Genomic DNA, 17,685 nt, shown 5'->3' on the forward strand with positions numbered 1-17,685 from the left:
CTGGCCAGGGGGGTAATCCTTGTTTATCCAGGTCTAGAATCTATTAAACTAGCTGGTTCTCTTCAGGTTCAGTCAATTGATGTGAATTTGTGTGTAAATTCACCCTAGAAGACTAGCCACTAAGTCTATAACCTAGAGTAGAGTGTAGCACATTAAAGGGGCACGCAGCTTCAGAAATTGAGGGTATTTCTTGCTTTTTAATAGCAGATATTGCAAGCTCAAGTCTTCCCTCTATCTCTATAGAGTTTCTAGCATTTTTCTTGCGAATTGGTGGCATAATTGCGCGTTGAAGTGGATGGGTTAGGAAATTGAAAATATGGTGATTTAACTAGCTGCTCGCTCGCTTGTGGATTACGTTATCTAACCAACCAATCATCCCCGGAGTGTCCTGTGACCAGTATCAACAGCGTCAGGCCCCAGCAATATCCGGCATGGTAAACAGCAGGCAATTCCCAATGAAAAATATAGTAGAGTTGAAGTATAAGCTCGTTCCTTCTACTTAAAAGTTGTCCTCTCTTTGTGGTTTTCCCAGGTTGCGACCAGAGAACTGGCTTGGAACAAATATGCCGGGGCCGACAAACTCCCGCAGCGAGCTTTCCTACCTCCTTAACCATGTAAGTTAGAATGGACACGTTCCACCTCAGCATTCCATAGTAACAGAAGTCCGGAAACAACATAGATAGTCAATTCTTCCTCGGACACAGACTACTTAGACCAGCTTATTCCCTCAATCCGAGAATATAGCCATGGCAATCGAACCTCTCAGCTCCTGCAATCCCTCACCAAATTCGCGAACGATCGTGAAGCCCAGATCGAAAGTATATGTACTTCTACACATCAGGAATTTGTGACCTCTATCAACCAGCTGCTGGACATCCGAGAGGGCACTGTCAACCTGACGTCGGAGATCCTAGACCTCAATCAGTCAATCCAGGCCAGCACAAAGAGGTTAGCGGAACAGAAGAAAGCCTTGGTTGAGTCCCGGAGCCACCGACAGAATATTGATGACACCTCGAAGGCGTTGCAGGACTGTCTGGAGGTACTGCTCCTGGCAAATCAGGTCTATGATCTATTAGCGAGGAAGAACCATTATGCGGCCCTGCGGGCTCTGGATGAACTACAGAATGTTCATTTAAAGGGTGTGACTCAATATAAAATTGCGGAAGTAATTCAGCGTTCCGTTCCAATTACTCAGAAGGCGATTGCAGATGCTGTGATGGCAGACCTCAACACATGGCTCTACCGTATCAGAGAGATGTCACAATACCTTGGGGAAATATCTCTTTATCACACAGATCTGCGTCGAGCCAGACTGAAAGAGCGCGCTGAGAAAACACCATATCTCGAGCATTTCAAGCTGAACTCGGCAATTGAACTGATTTCGGATGAGCATGAAGAGTTTGACCTGTTACAGAACGATGACCTTCAAGTCGATTTCACTCCTCTGTTTGAATGTTTGCATATCCATCAGTCCCTTGGGCAGATGGATAAGTTCCGTGTCGAATATGCCACTACCAGAAGGCGGCAGAAGGAACTATTACTGCCTCCTACAATTAATCTTCTCGACGAAGAGGGTGCTTGTCTGCACACTCTCCTCGAGGAGATCGCTGGGTTCGCTATCGTTGAGCGAACAACGATGAAAAAGATACCGGATCTAAGGTCGCCAGTTGATGTATGCTGTTCCCTCAGTTTCAAGCCCCCAAGATATAATTGACCGGGATTAGGTCGACGAGCTCTGGGATTCGATGTGCCAGACCGCAGTCGGCCTGATGAAAAAGGCGCTGCCGTCGGTGGATAATGCAGAAAACCTACTAAAAATCAAGAACCTAATTGCCTTGTTCATGCAAACAATGGATGTGAGTTGTGATCTCCTTGTCGTGAGTCATTCCACTGACAAGTCCGACAGACATGGGGTTTTCCAGTAGGAGCTTTTGATAGGTTTTTACTAGAGTTATTTGACAGGTATGCTGAACTGTTGAAACGGAGGTTCAGCGATGACTTCCAAGAGGTACGCATCCCCCGATTGGAAAAGGCTGATCCGACACGTCGCTCACGAGTGACAATAGATCGTCCAATCCGACGATTACATGCCAATGGCAATACAAAATGAAGAAGAATACGATAAGGTTCTCAATGTGAGCTGGTATACTCCAGAGAAGCCCAGAGAAGAACAGATGTGAGCCTTAAATTACCTGCGCCAACTATAGCACCACCGCTAATGATCAATAGCTTCCCTTGCGTCCTGCCTTTTTCCCAGATGTATCCACTTTGTTGTATCGATATTCGGAATTTCTTGAATCAGTTTTACTTCTTTTCGAACGATGACTTTCAGCACCCGAATATTATCGACGAAACCCTTAAGAACGTACGTGGCTTCAAGCACTCCTATTCGGTATACGACTAATTATATTCATAGTCTTTGGACGAACTGCTCTCCGACAAAGTCTGTGAGACGCTTGTCGAACGGCTCAGCGCTCAATACCTAGGCCAAATCGTCCAAATTCTCATCAACCTCGAGTACTTCGAAATAGCATGCCAAGAGCTTGAACTGCTCCTAGGTGCAGCACGATCACCATCATCTGGCGATGGAGCAGTGAGCCTTGCTGCAACAGAGAAGTTCCGGAATAACAAGAAGGTTGCTGAAAAGCGAATTTTCGAGCTCGTCAATTCTAAAATCGACGATCTCATCGAAACCGCTGAATACGACTGGAATGCACCAAGCTTGCAGATGGAGCCGAGTAACTATATGCAGACTCTGACCCGGTTTCTGTCTAATATCATGAACTCGACCCTCCTTGGTTTGCCGACCGAAATTAAGGAACTTATATATTTCGACGCCCTGAGCCATGCCGCAAATATGGTTCTGGTGAGGCCCCGCTCTCCTTCACCCTTGGTCATTTTGCCTCTTCTGACAAGTCGCATAGGCGCTCCCACTCTCCCCAGACGTCAAAAAGATTAACCCAAACGGAGTTGCCGCTCTCGCACGAGACGTGGATTACCTCACCAAATTCGTAGAGGGACTGGGCGTGCCTATTCTCCTAGAGAATCTCGACGAACTGCAGCAAACCGTACAATTGATGATGTCCGACAACACAGAAGAATTCTACGATATATCAATTCGGAATAAAAAATATGGCCGGGTCGATGCGATGAACGGGCCAATATTAATTGAAAAGTATGCTCGATTCTATGGGCTGCAAGTAATATGCTGCTTTATACCACAGATAGGCTGACTTCTTCAACAGGCTCACGAAAATATTACAAAGTCCACCGGCGAAGACGGATAAATTCGGCTCTCTCTCGAGTCGATTTGGAATGAAGTCATCTTGAAGCTACGATTGACATGTACAGATAACCCCAACAGTATTGAATCGAGAAAAGCCAATATCGCAAACCTGGTAATTTTCCTATCATAGAACGTATTGGGTTGTCGCCGGAAACAAATGGTAAATAAATGGTACTATGGGACCACAGCCGATGTCAAGTAAATTTAGTTGACAGGGGGCGGAATACAATCATATGCCCGATTTAGAATCGTGAACGATCTCCAAAAAATTATTTGACCAAACTCCATATTCCTATTCTCACTCTTGATATCTCCTTTTCTCCCACAAACACCAACGAGTTTTATCGTCACTATTGCCAAATCAGTTAGTTTCAATGTGTGCTTCTATTGGGTGTACTTTAAGAGGGATATGGAACGCAAAGACGAACCTGCTGGGTGGGCAAATGCGAATATCCGTACATCCCCTCGAACATCTGAGGCTGGGGTTGGCCGTATGCAGGGTCGGATTGGACGGCTCCGCCATACATGGCCGGTTGCTGCCTATAATCTTGCTCTTGACCCATAGGCGGTTGGCCTAGTGATCCATAATCCGGGGGCCCCATATGGTGCGGCTGCTGCACACCAGGTTGTTGAGGTGGCATCTGTCCAGCGTTTGCATGCTGTGGCGGCGCACTGGGTGCAGATCGTTTCGTATGAGATGTTGCCTCTTCCCGGGGCACAATGTCAATTAAGAAGTCGAACATATCCGACTTGGCCAGAGCTGCAGCAATATCCGACCGTTGTAGAGTACGCCGCTTGTTATCCTCTGCATGGATCCAGGCGCGCATGGTCAACTCGGTGATGAAGATATCGCACCCTTTGGCAAAGAGGATGGGTGCTTCTGCGGAAATCATCTTAACTTCGGGGTCGGCTTTCATAACTTTCTTGATTCTGGCAAGAGGCAATTGGTGGATTTTGTAGTCGTGGTTGTCGGATTCGAGATGGTTGATCATGTGTTGCCAGTAAGTGGTTAGAACATCGCGTGCTTGGCCTGTTAGCCCTTGATTGACCTATATATTCATATTTCGATTGAAATGAGCTTCCATCATTGAAATAACAAGGTAGAGAGTGTAGCGTGGTCCCCGCGGAGAGACATACATTTGCCCATGTGCCTGTGTATAGCTCTGGTACCGGTGCATAGCCTTGTGCTGAGAGCTGTAAATCTATTAGCGCGACGACCATCGCCATAAAATCAAACTTATGATGTCCGTACCGCTGCACTGGCGCCTTTAATCCTAACCGAAAATTCGTGGAGAAGTTAGCCCACAAGCTCCGTGAAAGAAAGCAATCAGGTTTATTCCAGTCTCCCAAGACTAGCACAGTAGGAGCAAAACAACGCACCGTAGTGTCCACCATTTCGAATATCATACACGGGTTGTTGTTGCTGCTGACCGCCCTGCTGTCCACCTTGGCCCTGGGTATCCTGTGGCTGATGGTGGTGATGTCGTTGACGTGAGGCAGCGGATTGAGCACCAGCGCCTCCGGCGGCGCCTGCTTGTGCCGGTTCCATTTGGGGGGACTCTAAAGGTTATTACTCGTGGCTTATTTCTTATCACGCCCGGCCAGTAAAAAGCAACTAAAAAAAACTCGTTGCGATTGAGGATTGAGGGTGTTGGTCGGCGGGGAATGCGGCGTGAGGGCAGCGGCGCGCCTAACTGACCGCGCAAGTGAGATTGGGCGATTGTAGGACGGGTTTGGGTAGGTTGCTTAGAAATGGTAGGGAGGGATAAAAGGGAGATTGGAGAACCAGAAGAGAGGACCCGATCAGGAATAAAAGTTGAGTATTAAGGGAAGAAAGATTGGGCGGCTTGGAGGAACAACCAGCTTGAGTGTGGATGTGGATGTGACGAGATGATGCATGGGACGATGCTTCTACCAGACAAGGTTCACTAACTAGTGAGCATGAATCAGGCCGCACTCAGCTCCCACAAACAGTTGTCGCCCAATTACGGAGCATGAGATTTCACTCTTTACATCCCTTTTTCCTTCTCTACAAAAATAACCACATTGTTTTGTGTCACTCCATGACCTGTACAGGGACATTGTGGATATTCTCGAAACCTCGAACAGTCTTCAATGCAGGCTCCAGTCTGCACACCCGCTCGTGCCAACCAGGTGGTTACATGCCTCTAACCTTGCCCAATTCTCTCGTTCCCTGTCACTGCATGGTGAGGCAAGAGTTTCAAGGCGTTCAGTGACCGAAATTCTCGCAGCTAATAGGTTCAGTTCCCCTTGATCGCCTGATGGAAACCAATGAGCTTGGAGTTACTCCAGACAAGGTATGCGGCGAGTTCCAATGATATCGCCGAATTGCTTCAAGCACCGCGACTATTGCTTTTTTGGTTTTCGTTCCAAACTTCCATTGGAATCAAGGCAAAACCTTGTTTGAGTGAAGGAGGTGCATTCTTCTCTCGAGAAAAGCAACATACCAGAGGCACATACGGACTCCGGACGCAGGATCACCGGAACGATGTACAGGACAAAGGTTCCTAAGATTTCACTTAATTTCTCGGGATCAGAGTTCCGTTAAGACTACGTGGATTATCGGCTTTCCAAGTCCTCTTGCTCTCAAAGAGACACTAAACAGCTGTGTTGGCACGCGAGCTGCTTGTTGTCGTGTCCTACTTTGGCGAAAGTTTCTGGGCAAAAAGGCATGCCTATATTCCAAGGCAATTCCGGAGCTTGCAATCCCTGAACAGATAGGTCTTCCGTTATCTTGTCACTTGGAACGCTAGGACCCGGTGTTTATCTTCCGCTACATCAAGACATGTATGGAGTCGTCACTGGTTCTCTCCGGAGAAGCCTCGGGAAAAGGGCTCTAGATGAACCCTCGCTTTTTATCCCTGATCAAACGCCCCGTACTGCGCATGCTCTTGCGGATATCCATCTTTATATGTCTTCTTACAGGATATTCCCATGGTCCTGGTATCTTTACGTTATTTCATTCCGCGGGGTTCAATCGCTTACACACAGATTCATTCGCCTAGTACGGAATATATTGCTAATGTTAGTCTGGACAACTTCTGGGTGATAAAGTTAAGTGACCACTGACCAAGAATGCTTCGTTGGCACTCTGGGGTATCAGGAGCCAATCCAATTGCTCCCTAGCCCCTAAAGGCGGCAGAGCATTGGGAGTAACTTAGAGGATTTGACGTATCATTGGGCCAAGGCGGAGAGCGCCCAACTATGGAGACTATGCAGAGTTCATCCCTCTCATCCTGCAGATCCGTTGATTTCTTCAAGGATGAGGGGTCCCAATGTTTCCATGAAATCCATTTCGAACTTCTTCTTGCTGGGTGAAGTTGAGGTGCTTAAACCTCAAGACACCAATCATAACATATTTTGCACTTTATATACGGAGTAATGCAATTATCATATTAGCTATTGCCATGGATCTCTTACCGGCAATGGCCATTTGTAGGTCGAGTAAGACTCTGGTCAACATGGAAGGGAAGCAGGAGATGCCTTCTAGAGGTGTATTGAAGATGAGGGTCACTCAACATATTCCAAATATCAGGAATATATGCCAGCAGAATGGCATTCCTTATGCCCAATATGACCTATTTTGATTGCTACACGCATCATTCAACCATTTTATCTCTTCCCCTGACGTGCGAAGTGCTCTTGGCCGGAACGCCCAGAGAAACCGGGGCGGATAATCACCACCTCCGGTTTAGAGAGCCGATGCGACTCACGTGAGGCTTGGCGGCGGTTCACTTTTTAAAGTTCGGAGCTCTCGAAAAGTCGCACCACAAAATTTCTCCCACAGAGAATCCAACCCAACGCTTTCAGGATGGTTTCCTAAGCCGGCATCAATCCCAGATGGGCCAAAGTCCTCGATAGGTTTTTATGCGCAATTCTATCTAGGCGCAATGGTTGCTGTGAATTCACCCATGCAGGAATGTCTGCATCCGGAAGACGCAGAAGAAATTCTTTCTGAAGAAAAGATTCAAGCTCTTCTGCTCGAAGCCGAACAGCGACTTCTAAAGCAAGCCGCAGAGAATAACAAAGCCGAAGCTGAAGGGGAAGACCAGCTCAGACTCCTTGAAGAACCGAAAGTTGAAGCGCGAGTACGGTAGGTTTCCTGGATGTTATTTCTCTTTTATCTGATCGTTCTGTTTGGCTAATATTCTACATCGAAATAGTATCCCAACCTTGAAGGTAGAGCGTTTTATGGCTCCATATGTGCGTGAAGTCAACGGTGTGGCATCACTTGATGAAGCACGAGCTGTTCCCGATCGGCTGAAAAAGCTTTCAAACACAACACGAGCTGTCGAGCAACCGAAATTGCTAGAAAAGGTTTGTTTTGTTCTTCCCTTTGCAGTCTCATGCTATTTTGGATGTTATGAGGAAATCAAATCCCAAATTTTTTCTTGATGCAGGTCCCCTAATCCGTTTTGGATTAGTCTGCTTCCATGATGGTTTCTTTTTAATCATAGTTACTCTGAACATCGTCAATGCATTCAACCTTTGCTACATCCTAGATGCCGATAAAAAAAATCTATCGAGCTTCGCTAACAGGTATATTAGTGTAAAGAAAAACCCACTGCTGGTTCAGACTGGTTTGACCTTCCCAGGACGGTCCTCACCCCTGAGCTGAAAAGGGATCTCCAACTACTGCGCATGAGAAACGTGCTTGACCCAAAACGGCACTATAAGAAAGAGAGCGGTAAAGCAAAGCTTCCAGAGTATTCTCAGGTTGGTACCATTATTCAAGGTTCAACCGAATTTTTCAGTGCTCGCATCGCCAAGAAGGACCGCAAGGGGACCTTTGTTGAAGAAGCCATGGCCGCTGAAGAAGAGAATGGCCGCTTCAAACGCAAATATGACGAAATTCAGGAGTCAAAGACTAGCGGTAAAAAGGCTCACTACAAAGCATTACAAGCTAAGAGGAAACGAAGTCGAAAATACCGCTGAACTTTTCTCCAGAAATGTTATCATGTCAAAGTCAAAACGTAAAGATGGAGACCGCTGGACCGTGTTTATGGATAGATATGGATTTTATGGGATAACCAGGCCACCAGTGAAAGGCCTAGTTAATGGTTTGTGGAAACATATCTAGGACTACCTGTCTGACCAGTTTCTATGGATCTCATTAGCATCTGCACGGAACATGAGAAAAAAGCTTTGACGTACCTGTACGTCCGCTGCTGCTTGGCTACCCGCCTTCAAAACTTCTTCATGATTGGCTTTACCCTCTTCAACAATTCTATTGAGTTGGGCCCTTTCCGTCTCTTGGAGGAGACGGTCATCGCCACGTGGCACGGGAGTCAAGACTGCATTGTTGGTAACGAGGCTCAAAGCAAGCACTCGAAGTCCGCAATGTCGTGCCACAATGATTTCTGGCACGGTCGACATTCCGACCAGGTCTGCCCCAAGTTGTCTTAAGAATCTACACTCCGCCCTAGTTTCAAAACTGTCGGGCTATTAGTTTCATTCTTCTTCGGTCCTGCAATGTTCTTACCTTGGCCCTGCACAGAAGGCGTACACGCCTTCATGAATTCTTCGCTTGCTTTCTACCCGGATGACTTTGGTCCATGCGCGGTGCGCTGTTCGTCTGAGCTCGAGGTCGTATGCGTCCGAAAGTGCTGGGAACCGGACACCAAACTCATCCTCGTTGGGTCCGCGCAATGGATGTAGTCCGGCTAAACCGGCGAGGAAGATGTGCTATCAATCATGATTAGCTTTACTCTCTGTTTGTGAACTGCAATAACATACGTCGTTGATCAGAACGACGTCGCCGACTGCATACTCGGAGTTTAATCCTCCGCTTGCGTTTGTCACTGTACATAGTTGCTTAGTTGGGCTCTGAATCTTATGTTTTCCAAGCAAATGCTCATTTCCCGTACCTATCATGATCTCCACGCCCAGTAATTTGAAAAGCCGCACCGGAAACGTGACCTTGTCGATGGAGTGTCCCTCATAGAAACTGGCTGCGGTATCAGCTTCGATCTCCCTGCAAAACTCATCCCTCCAGTTATTTGCAAATCGGAAATTATCACTTACTGTGCTCTTCCCACCATCAAAACAGCTGGCGTTTCCGCGCCCAAGTATCCAAATACAAGCTTTCCTAAATGGCCCGGTACTGATTCACAGAACGTTAGAGCCAATATGTATCTATGAAACACGCGTATAAGCGAAGATATTTAGATTACCGGTGGAAGCAGGGAAATTCGGAATGTCCCGATAATCAAATTCAACCTTAGCCTTGCTATCAATGGTATCCGCAAGACCCCCTAGGCCAGAACCACATATTACGGCTACTCGAGGAGTTCGCAAGGCCTCTGGGAGATGGGGTTTTAGGTAGTTAAGTGCCGCCTGGGCTTGCTTAAACATCGACGATTCCGCCATTCTCAGGGGATGGGCGAGGGTACAATTGGCGTGGGATGAATTGAATATATCCAGGTGAAAATGAAAGGGAGGTTTCCGGCGGGGTAGCGATGTCTCGTTTTCTGCACCTCCTGCAGTTATATTGGTGTAGATTGTTTGGTGAAAAGGAGATTTGTTAGGAAAGCAGCTTTTTAGCTGTTAATATCCTAGCGACTGAATGTATTTTAAGTCTTCGGAACCCACGACGCAATCAGATTCCTCTCCTCCGTACTCCGTGATGCAATCCGCGATTTTGAATTTCGGAGCGGAACCACCAAGGCGCATTTGCATTGGCCGGAGAATTTAAGATATGATTACGTAATTTGATCTCTCAGCGACAGCCAAAAAAATGAATGGTCGAAAACGCCGTGAGAAGTGGTAATGTGAAAAGGCATTGCGGACACGCGCGCAAAACCGGGCAGTCATAATGTTTTCGTTATCTTATTTTAGGTCGGCGTTGCGATGCAGCAAACGGCTGAAGGTACTTAGCGCCTTTCCATATGCTCAATGGCACAGTTCTGACCACTTCGATCACAGTTATCGAGCCCAGCCAGGCCGCTCACAACCACATCGCTCCGATTAGAAGAAGACCGACCTTCAAATGTGACGGAGATGGATGCATCCGAACTGACACCCCAGCAGTTATCGTGAGTTACGTTTCGTCTCCCGAGGTGAATAACCTGCTAACCTCCAGCCACCATAGCTACGCAGAGGCCCCAGATGAAGATCCCGAAGCAAAAGAATGGTTAGCCAAAATTGCACTGCACATCATATCCCGTTCGTACCTTTAAATTGACAGAATATTTCGTACAGGATGGACCGACTAGAGTCGATCAACTCCAAGTTCAGATTACCGCGAAGCGTTCAAGCGGTCTACCTCAAACCTCTTAAACGCAAGGCCGAATACGGCCTGCCGGTCTGCGATCTCCAGCTACGCTCCTATAGTGCCCGCCACGTGGAATTCTTCGCAGACTTTGCTCTCCGAGCTGCCTACTATCTCAATCTTCCCGCATCAGGCCCTGTTCCGCTCCCACGACTCATCGAAAGATGGACATTATACCGAAGTCCGTTCATCCATAGGAAGACCCCGGAGAACTTTGAGAGAATTACCATGAGAAGATTAATACAGATCAAAGATGGAAATTCGGAATCAGTGCAGGCGTGGTTGGCATTTCTGAGGAAACATGCATTCCACGGCGTGGGCATGAAGGCCAATGTGTGGGAGCATGCTAGCCTAGGTATGGATTGCTGGCGGCTTCTTTTCCACACATCTGTTTGGAAATCGGGACTAGGAGACGCTAACTTATTGCATTTTCTTGGATACAGGTGTTGGCAAGTCCATGGATCAAGCTGGCGATGAGGTACTTAAGGCTCTTGAAGCCGAACTCGGCCAATTTGGCACCAAAAAGAACGCAAAATCCCCCGAGTCCGTGGCAGATATCATCGCGAGAGAAAAATTTACTCGGAATCATGCACCTCTATCAGAGGTTCGAAAGGGCTAAAAAACGGGTTCCCTCTGCACTGGAGTTGTATTATTATCAAATCCTTGGTTTTTTGGGTTATTTGTACTGTTTAGCTGGGAAATTCGGGAGTCTGAATTCGATGTATATCTACGCCGCCTTCTTTTCAATCGATCTATATAGAATTCGAAGACCGCTATTTACGTACTCCTCATACTAACCCCTTTGCCAACTCCATAATTCGGTTTCCCCGAAAAAATATTGGTGGTCATATCATAAATCACGTGATATATATTTTTTGGATTTCAACTCGGCGGCCAACGCGGGAGCTTTGGCCGAGTAGAAAGCTCAAAATGTCAATACCTGCGCACTATCTTCGAGCCCGCACCGGGTTAACGAAGAGTTCGATAATTCGCGCTGCTAATTATACCAAAACGCGGCACCGATGGCACCAACGAAGCCAGATGAGCACCACCACTATTGCGCCCACCGACCCCCCACGCATCATCTTCTCCGGTATCCAACCCACCGGCATTCCACACCTGGGCAACTATCTAGGCGCTTTACGAGAATGGGTGAAGCTCCAGGATGACGCAATCCCGGGAGAGGAGTTGATCTATTCGATTGTGGATTTACATGCGTTGACGATGCCGCAGGATCCAGAGGTGTTGCGGGAATGGAGAAGGCAGTCGTTTGCGATTCTGCTGGCAGTGGGATTGAAGCCGGAGAGGGCTATGATATTTTTCCAGAGCGCTGTGCGTTTATTTTCTGGCATAGCAATATGGGACACTCTTGTTCTCGTTATGGCATTGTGAGGGCTGACCGACTTGCCTGCCGGACACGCGGGTGGGAGGAGTGTAGGTGCCAGCGCATGCGGAGTTGATGTGGATTCTTAGCACTGTTTCTTCAATGGGATATCTATCGAGGATGACGCAGTGGAAGGTATGTTTGGCATCTTCTTATCAATTGATTGAGTGGCTCGCTAACGTTAGATGTAGAGTAAACTACAATTACCGGAGAACTCGACATTAGAAGACTCCAGCGCCCGAGCGAAGCTGAGATTGGGCCTGTTCTCGTATCCGGTACTGCAGGCAGCGGATATATTGGTCCATTCGTATGGTCATTCGACAATGGCTCTCGCATCAGAGCCATGCTAATTGTATCGCGAATTAGGGCAACCCACGTTCCTGTCGGAGAAGATCAAAAGCAGCACCTCGAGTTTTCGCGCGAAGTCGCCAACAGCTTCAATCACATATACGGACCCGTTCTCACTCCCCCAAATACTCTCGTGTGTAAGTTACCCGCCAAACCCCGCCACTCACTCCCACATCAGATTCGTAAACTAATGTGTTTGGACCTACCAACAATAGCACCCGCAAAACGCATAATGTCCCTGAAATCCCCAGGCCAAAAGATGTCCAAATCCCACGCCGACCCTAACTCCCGAATCCTCCTCACCGACGAACCAGAGACAATCCACAAGAAGATAAAAGTGGCACTTACCGACTCCGAACCGGGCGTCACCTACGATCCTAAGAGGAGACCTGGTGTCTCCAACCTCCTAGATATCCTCAGCAATTTCGACACAAACTGCAATTTGTCGCCGACGGAATTAGCGAAGGAACATGAGAGCTCGAGTCTGAGGATATTGAAGGAGCATGTCGCGAAGAAGGTGGCTGACCATCTTGCGCCGATTCGAGAGCGGTACGCGGAGCTCATGACGAATGCGGTGGGAAGAGAATACCTTGATAAAGTGGCGGAGGAAGGGGCGAGGAAGGCAGCTAGTAATGCGGATAAGACAATGAAAAGGGTCAAGGACGCAATTGGGTTTTGATTGGAAAGAGCCTTGCAAGACGCCAATGGGAGTTTTCAGAGTATATGATATGAGAAGAATACCCAGTGTGTGTGGGTGTGTCAATATTGTGTATATTAGATAGACCTCACAGCTTTGAAATGGCCTTGTGTTTCCGAGCTTTGTTGAACCTTCCCCCGAGAGTAGACGGTGAAGTAACTTTGGACACCGAAGTGACTTTTTATCCGCATGTCAAAGCAGTGGTTTTGTCAATTGACATTCCGCAAGCGGTTTCATCCTTCAACAGCAGAGCCAATGCACACGCTCTCCATCCCTTGGAGCACATCCCACTCTAGAAGTATCGAGATATGCATCAACTCTTCTCCTCCAAAAGGAAGGAAAAAAAAAGTCAATTGCATCCCATGAGATGCACGCATGACAACCGCCTCTACAGTGCGGGGAGCCAATCAGCACCGGCAGGGAGCCCAGCGGGTAGTTAGACCATCTCAATGGCGTGAAGCTCGGCTGTTTGATTAAATTGGCACCAATTGTGTGGCGGTCGCATCCTTCGAAAGAAGCGGGATCGTTAACTCCCTTGTCATTTCACACAGGCTCTTCCCCTCTTCACCGGAGCATTGCATTTTCTCACGTCATGCTCCCCTCTCCCCTCCTGAGCTTGGGGAAGAGCCAAAAAACCTTAATCCCACGTATCATGAGGGATTTGCATGTGACGAGAGCCCCGTTACCAGTCGCGGAACAACCATCTCTCCGTTGCTGGGGGTAAGATGGCGGTAAACAAGCTCGCGCCCGTGTTGTGTCCGTAAACACCGCGTTGGGAGGTGTGAGTCAGAATGAGTTTTATTCAGCGGTGGATTTCTCAGCCAATTGATGAAAAATCAAAAATCGGTATGGAGATAATGATGGATGTCCTCCGTACGGAGGATGCAGAGTGGTTAGTTTGCTTCGTAGTTGACCATCTCCTCCGTAACAACGGAGTACCTGCCCCAAAGTCTTCGGCGTCCCGAGAATGCGACCAGTGAAACCACCCCCACAGTTGTGGTGGCCTCCCGTTACACCAGAGAGTGGATGCGATTGTATCATGTCATGCGCCTGACTCACACGACTTTTAGGCTCCAGACGGGGGAAATAGCCCAATTTGGATCGCGCAGGGGTGGAGGATGTGGTGGTGGTCCGTGAGCTGCGCCAGTGAGGGGCAGCAAGTCGGGTCTCTCCCTAATGGAGGGGCAGGGAAGACTGGTCGCTCCCATTGGAGGACTGCACATCCAAGCCACTGGAATGGGAATGGAATCAAGTTGTGATCCGGCACTCATGACTGTGTTGAATCGGGTTAGCGAGAAGATCATGCGGACGTTGCTGCTAGCAATGGGCTTGCCGTGGACAATGCATTTATGGGAAAGGATTGTTGAGACGGACCATTTTGGAAGAGAATGGTGCTCCAGACACATAATGAATCTCGCCCAGCAGGGCGACACGGAACTATCCTTGCGTTGGGTTGGTTGCATGGACGAGTTATGCTGTGCAATACGGAAAAAAAAAGAGCCCCTCCAGCTGACAAGCCTTGCCGCGGATCAAGGGTGCCCCCCAGGCGACCGCAGCCCCCAAGAAGGCATGAGAGTATACGGTACTCCATGTCTACATGCATCCGGTGATTACATGTGACCAGGCATTTCGTGCGGAGCACAGTCTGGGATATCCTTTTTCTCAGAATCAAGGCAATGAGAAAGAGAACAATCTAATTGCTTACCAGGAATTGTTTTCCTTACCGCCGGCTCAGCAGGCAAGGCGATGAAGTATGGTCAAACATTAGCTAAGAGCGGTGGACAGAAGGGCATCCCGTCCATCATCGATTTTGTCGCCCATAAGTTCTATGCCCGAATCGGCCAATAAGTAATAGTTCCAAAAACGACCCGTCGGGCCATTACTTGACGGTCCAGTCTCTGATCACAAGAGTTGTCCGCCACGCCTTGAGACGCTCGCCAATCGGGACATGAAAGAGGATCGGAGGGTGCAGCAGTCGGCCGGCCCCTGTCGACAAAACAAAGGCAGCAGAAAAGGCGACCAAATCATGAATTGGAGTTTCTTACTGGACGAAGGGATTTCCAAATCTGGGTTCCTGGAAAGCCATCTCCGTCTGATATTGAAGTGCAACCATAGAATCCCTGGCCTCGCCGGGGTACTACTCCCTCCCATCTTCCCTGGCCGAGCTCCCAGACGAAGTGTACTCCGTACTGTCAGTTCCAATGACGATACATTCTCACCGTTTCAAAGCTCAAGCGTGTTAACTCTCAACTTGGACGCTATGGGAAAATGTGAGCGCCACGAGAATTCTGATACCAGGTCCTTCAATCGTACGAAGACGCCCCCTTTTTTTTTTCTTTTTTTTTCCTTTTTTTTTTTTTTTTGGCAACAGAGGTTCATATCTTTAGTATTTCCGTGCGAGCCCCTGCTATATGATGAACAAAGAAAAAGCCCATAGCGATACCCGACTTCACATATTTACCGATCGTCTTCAGATGTCGATACCTCATGCATGTTACGCCGCTATCCAACCCCAAAGAGCCCATGCTCAGCGCCTCAATTCTAGCCGCGGATCCAGATATAAACTTAACTTTAATCAACATCATTTCCCAGATAATGATATACGTATTCATATATAGGCATAAATGGATATACAAGGCATCAGAACAGTAAAGTTCTTGACATCATCTACAATCGTCGCTCGCAACCACACCTCCCTTAGGTATCCGGGTACCCTCTACCACTCATTGTTACGTGGTTAACCTCTGGCAGTTTAGTGCCAATTTTGTTGCCTGATATCGACGTTAGAACCTAAAATTTCATGAAATAGCCGCCGTGCCTTCCTGTAGTTTCCTATTTAATTCGAGCCACTAAATTCCTTTGAGCGCCGCAAAAGCAACACCCAGAGATCCTCCCTGAGATGAGTCATAGCCAAAAGATCCATGTTCGGTTGATGCCTGGACCAATAGATGCTAGGAGTAGAGCCGTGCTCGAGTCAAGCGTTCCTTGCTGTCAAGCTTCTAGTGATGTCTCTGTCAGGCCGAACTGATAGCTCGGGCGTTTGTCGACCAGGTTCAGAGCAAATGGAGGGAGCGAAAGTCTAGACCAAGAGAGTTCATATCATCCTCAGCGACGTCATAGAAAGCTGCAGGCATCCCTGGTGATCCTTGGTAGTGATGCGATCGTTTTCAAGAAGTTAGGTTGCCAAGTATTTTTGAATTGGAAAGTCACGAATACAGGCTTCCATGCTTGTATTCGTGAGAAGTGAAGCGACATAAGCACAGCTTAAAAGGACTTAAAAGCTGTCATTAATGTCGTGAAGATTCGCTCCCTCTTGCGACTAATCCATCAAAAACACATCTAATGCAACAAAGATAACTCTGGGGATAAGGTACCGTTACATTTCCTTCAGGCATCCACCAAGCAATATAGTTGTTCGCAGGCGCAGAAGTATGCAATTGGCGGAGTCTCGCGGAACCCACAAGGCATCATTCGAAGGATGCGAAATGCTTTTGAAGAAACGTTCAGAAGCCTTCCAAAACCGGTGGTATGTCTGTACGTACGTCTGTAAGCGAGACAATCCATGTGCTTCCAGGGCGTTCGGGAAAGTACCCCAAGGAATGAATGATCCATGGAGTGCCTGATCAATGGTTGGATCTGAAGTGTGTAATAGCAAATACCATGGTAGGGCACGAAGCTGCACGAGAGTATAGCATCTTCAAGTTTCATGTGCAGAGGGTGGGCCACCGGTAGCAAGTCTGCAGAATGGCTCATGGGCCTGTGTGGATGAAGTGATTCAACAGGGCAATGCTGGTGAAATGAAGCAAAGGTCCCATCACGGAAAAGCAATGATGAAAGTGGGATTTCGTTTGATGAGTCAGTGTTTGACGGTGATGCTATCATGTTTGCTGCCTTCTGATTAGCCAATTCATCATCTGTTGGGCAGCAGCCTTGTGTTGAAAAATTGGCCGTTTGATGAGACAAGGGTCCCCGTAGGTTGGTGCATTTTTTTTTTTATTTATTTTAGCTTTGCTGAAGCTGTGCAGAAGTGTTTCGGACACTTGTCTGGTCCGTCTCCACAATCTGCCTAGTCAAAGCCGTGGATACAGCGGGGACGGTGACATGGCATCCCCGCGACCTCATCAACGCTTGTTTCTTAGTCGGGCTTGAACGGCTAGGAGGGAGAAAAGAACTTCTTTCACCGAGGACAAAGAGCCCTCCAGCCTGGAAAACCCGTTGTCGACGCTCGATCAGTGGAGGGCAGCAATCGGTCAATTGACAAAAAACATCAGACAAGGCAGCTGACCCAGGGCATCAGCCGCAGTCGATGACGATGGTGATGAGGGGGTGACGACGGTGCAGAGCGGTCAATTGGCTAAATCCGGGTAAGGAACGGCGTGTCCCGACACTTTAATTGTGCCGTCTTATTCGCTCCTCAACCGTGGGAGCCGGGCTGCTCTGCGCCGTTCCATTGGTGCCCCGTTGACCTGTCCTTTTGCGCTGTGCCAGAGCGAGTCTCACCCGACGGTGGCCATTTGAGAGCGACAAATCAGTGTCGAAGAGTGCCTGGGCGCAGGCGACAGGCGTCTTGACCAGCTGGCCGATCTCACCGGCTCAGGACTGTGCGCACACAGACTTGACACAGCTCTCGTGTTGCAGTGCCATCGTCATTAACTATTAATTATGTATTCCCTGGGATG

General features: G+C 48.1%; 6 protein-coding genes across 6 annotated transcripts; 4 read left to right on the top strand and 2 right to left on the bottom strand.

The window, feature by feature from the left end:
• Positions 1–508: 508 nt before the first annotated feature.
• Positions 509–3,391, top strand: D8B26_000800 (uncharacterized protein). Its single transcript, XM_066123344.1, has 9 exons — positions 509–614; positions 680–1,672; positions 1,725–1,856; positions 1,907–2,008; positions 2,067–2,176; positions 2,230–2,365; positions 2,417–2,866; positions 2,925–3,175; positions 3,246–3,391. Exons 1-9 carry the CDS (start codon positions 564–566, stop codon positions 3,328–3,330), a joined length of 2,310 nt encoding a protein of 769 aa, XP_065979418.1. The 5' UTR covers positions 509–563; the 3' UTR covers positions 3,331–3,391.
• Positions 3,392–3,490: 99 nt separating this feature from the next.
• Positions 3,491–4,835, bottom strand: D8B26_000801 (uncharacterized protein; the record flags this gene model as incomplete). The annotated part of the gene is made up of 4 exons (XM_003071154.2): positions 3,491–3,636; positions 3,715–4,335; positions 4,424–4,560; positions 4,667–4,835. The coding sequence occupies 4 exons, from the start codon at positions 4,833–4,835 to the stop codon at positions 3,634–3,636; spliced, it is 930 nt and encodes a 309-aa protein (XP_003071200.1). The 3' UTR covers positions 3,491–3,633.
• A 2,255-nt stretch (positions 4,836–7,090) lies between these two features.
• On the top strand, positions 7,091–8,242 carry D8B26_000802 (uncharacterized protein; the record flags this gene model as incomplete). Its single annotated transcript, XM_003071155.2, has 3 exons — positions 7,091–7,400; positions 7,471–7,624; positions 7,856–8,242. Exons 1-3 carry the CDS (start codon positions 7,198–7,200, stop codon positions 8,240–8,242), a joined length of 744 nt encoding a protein of 247 aa, XP_003071201.1. The 5' UTR covers positions 7,091–7,197.
• Positions 8,243–8,357: 115 nt separating this feature from the next.
• On the bottom strand, positions 8,358–9,922 carry D8B26_000803 (uncharacterized protein; the record flags this gene model as incomplete). The annotated part of the gene is made up of 7 exons (XM_066123345.1): positions 9,481–9,922; positions 9,332–9,410; positions 9,175–9,254; positions 9,044–9,108; positions 8,790–8,992; positions 8,462–8,741; positions 8,358–8,408 (listed from the first exon to the last, which is right to left on the bottom strand). The coding sequence occupies exons 1-7, from the start codon at positions 9,674–9,676 to the stop codon at positions 8,358–8,360; spliced, it is 954 nt and encodes a 317-aa protein (XP_065979419.1). The 5' UTR covers positions 9,677–9,922.
• Positions 9,923–10,062: 140 nt separating this feature from the next.
• RSM10 (mitochondrial 37S ribosomal protein uS10m) lies at positions 10,063–11,353 on the top strand. Its single transcript, XM_003071157.2, has 5 exons — positions 10,063–10,175; positions 10,232–10,341; positions 10,398–10,439; positions 10,508–10,932; positions 11,021–11,353. The coding sequence occupies exons 1-5, from the start codon at positions 10,122–10,124 to the stop codon at positions 11,194–11,196; spliced, it is 807 nt and encodes a 268-aa protein (XP_003071203.1). The 5' UTR covers positions 10,063–10,121; the 3' UTR covers positions 11,197–11,353.
• A 154-nt stretch (positions 11,354–11,507) lies between these two features.
• Positions 11,508–13,332, top strand: MSW1 (Tryptophan--tRNA ligase, mitochondrial; the record flags this gene model as incomplete). Its single annotated transcript, XM_066123346.1, has 4 exons — positions 11,508–11,909; positions 12,016–12,096; positions 12,153–12,268; positions 12,328–13,332. 4 exons carry the CDS (start codon positions 11,508–11,510, stop codon positions 12,986–12,988), a joined length of 1,260 nt encoding a protein of 419 aa, XP_065979420.1. The 3' UTR covers positions 12,989–13,332.
• Between the last annotated feature and the right edge of the window lie 4,353 nt (positions 13,333–17,685).

The sequence above is a fragment of the Coccidioides posadasii genome, chromosome 1 (genome assembly GCF_018416015.2).
Source record: "Coccidioides posadasii str. Silveira chromosome 1, complete sequence".
NCBI lineage: Eukaryota > Fungi > Ascomycota > Eurotiomycetes > Onygenales > Onygenaceae > Coccidioides > Coccidioides posadasii.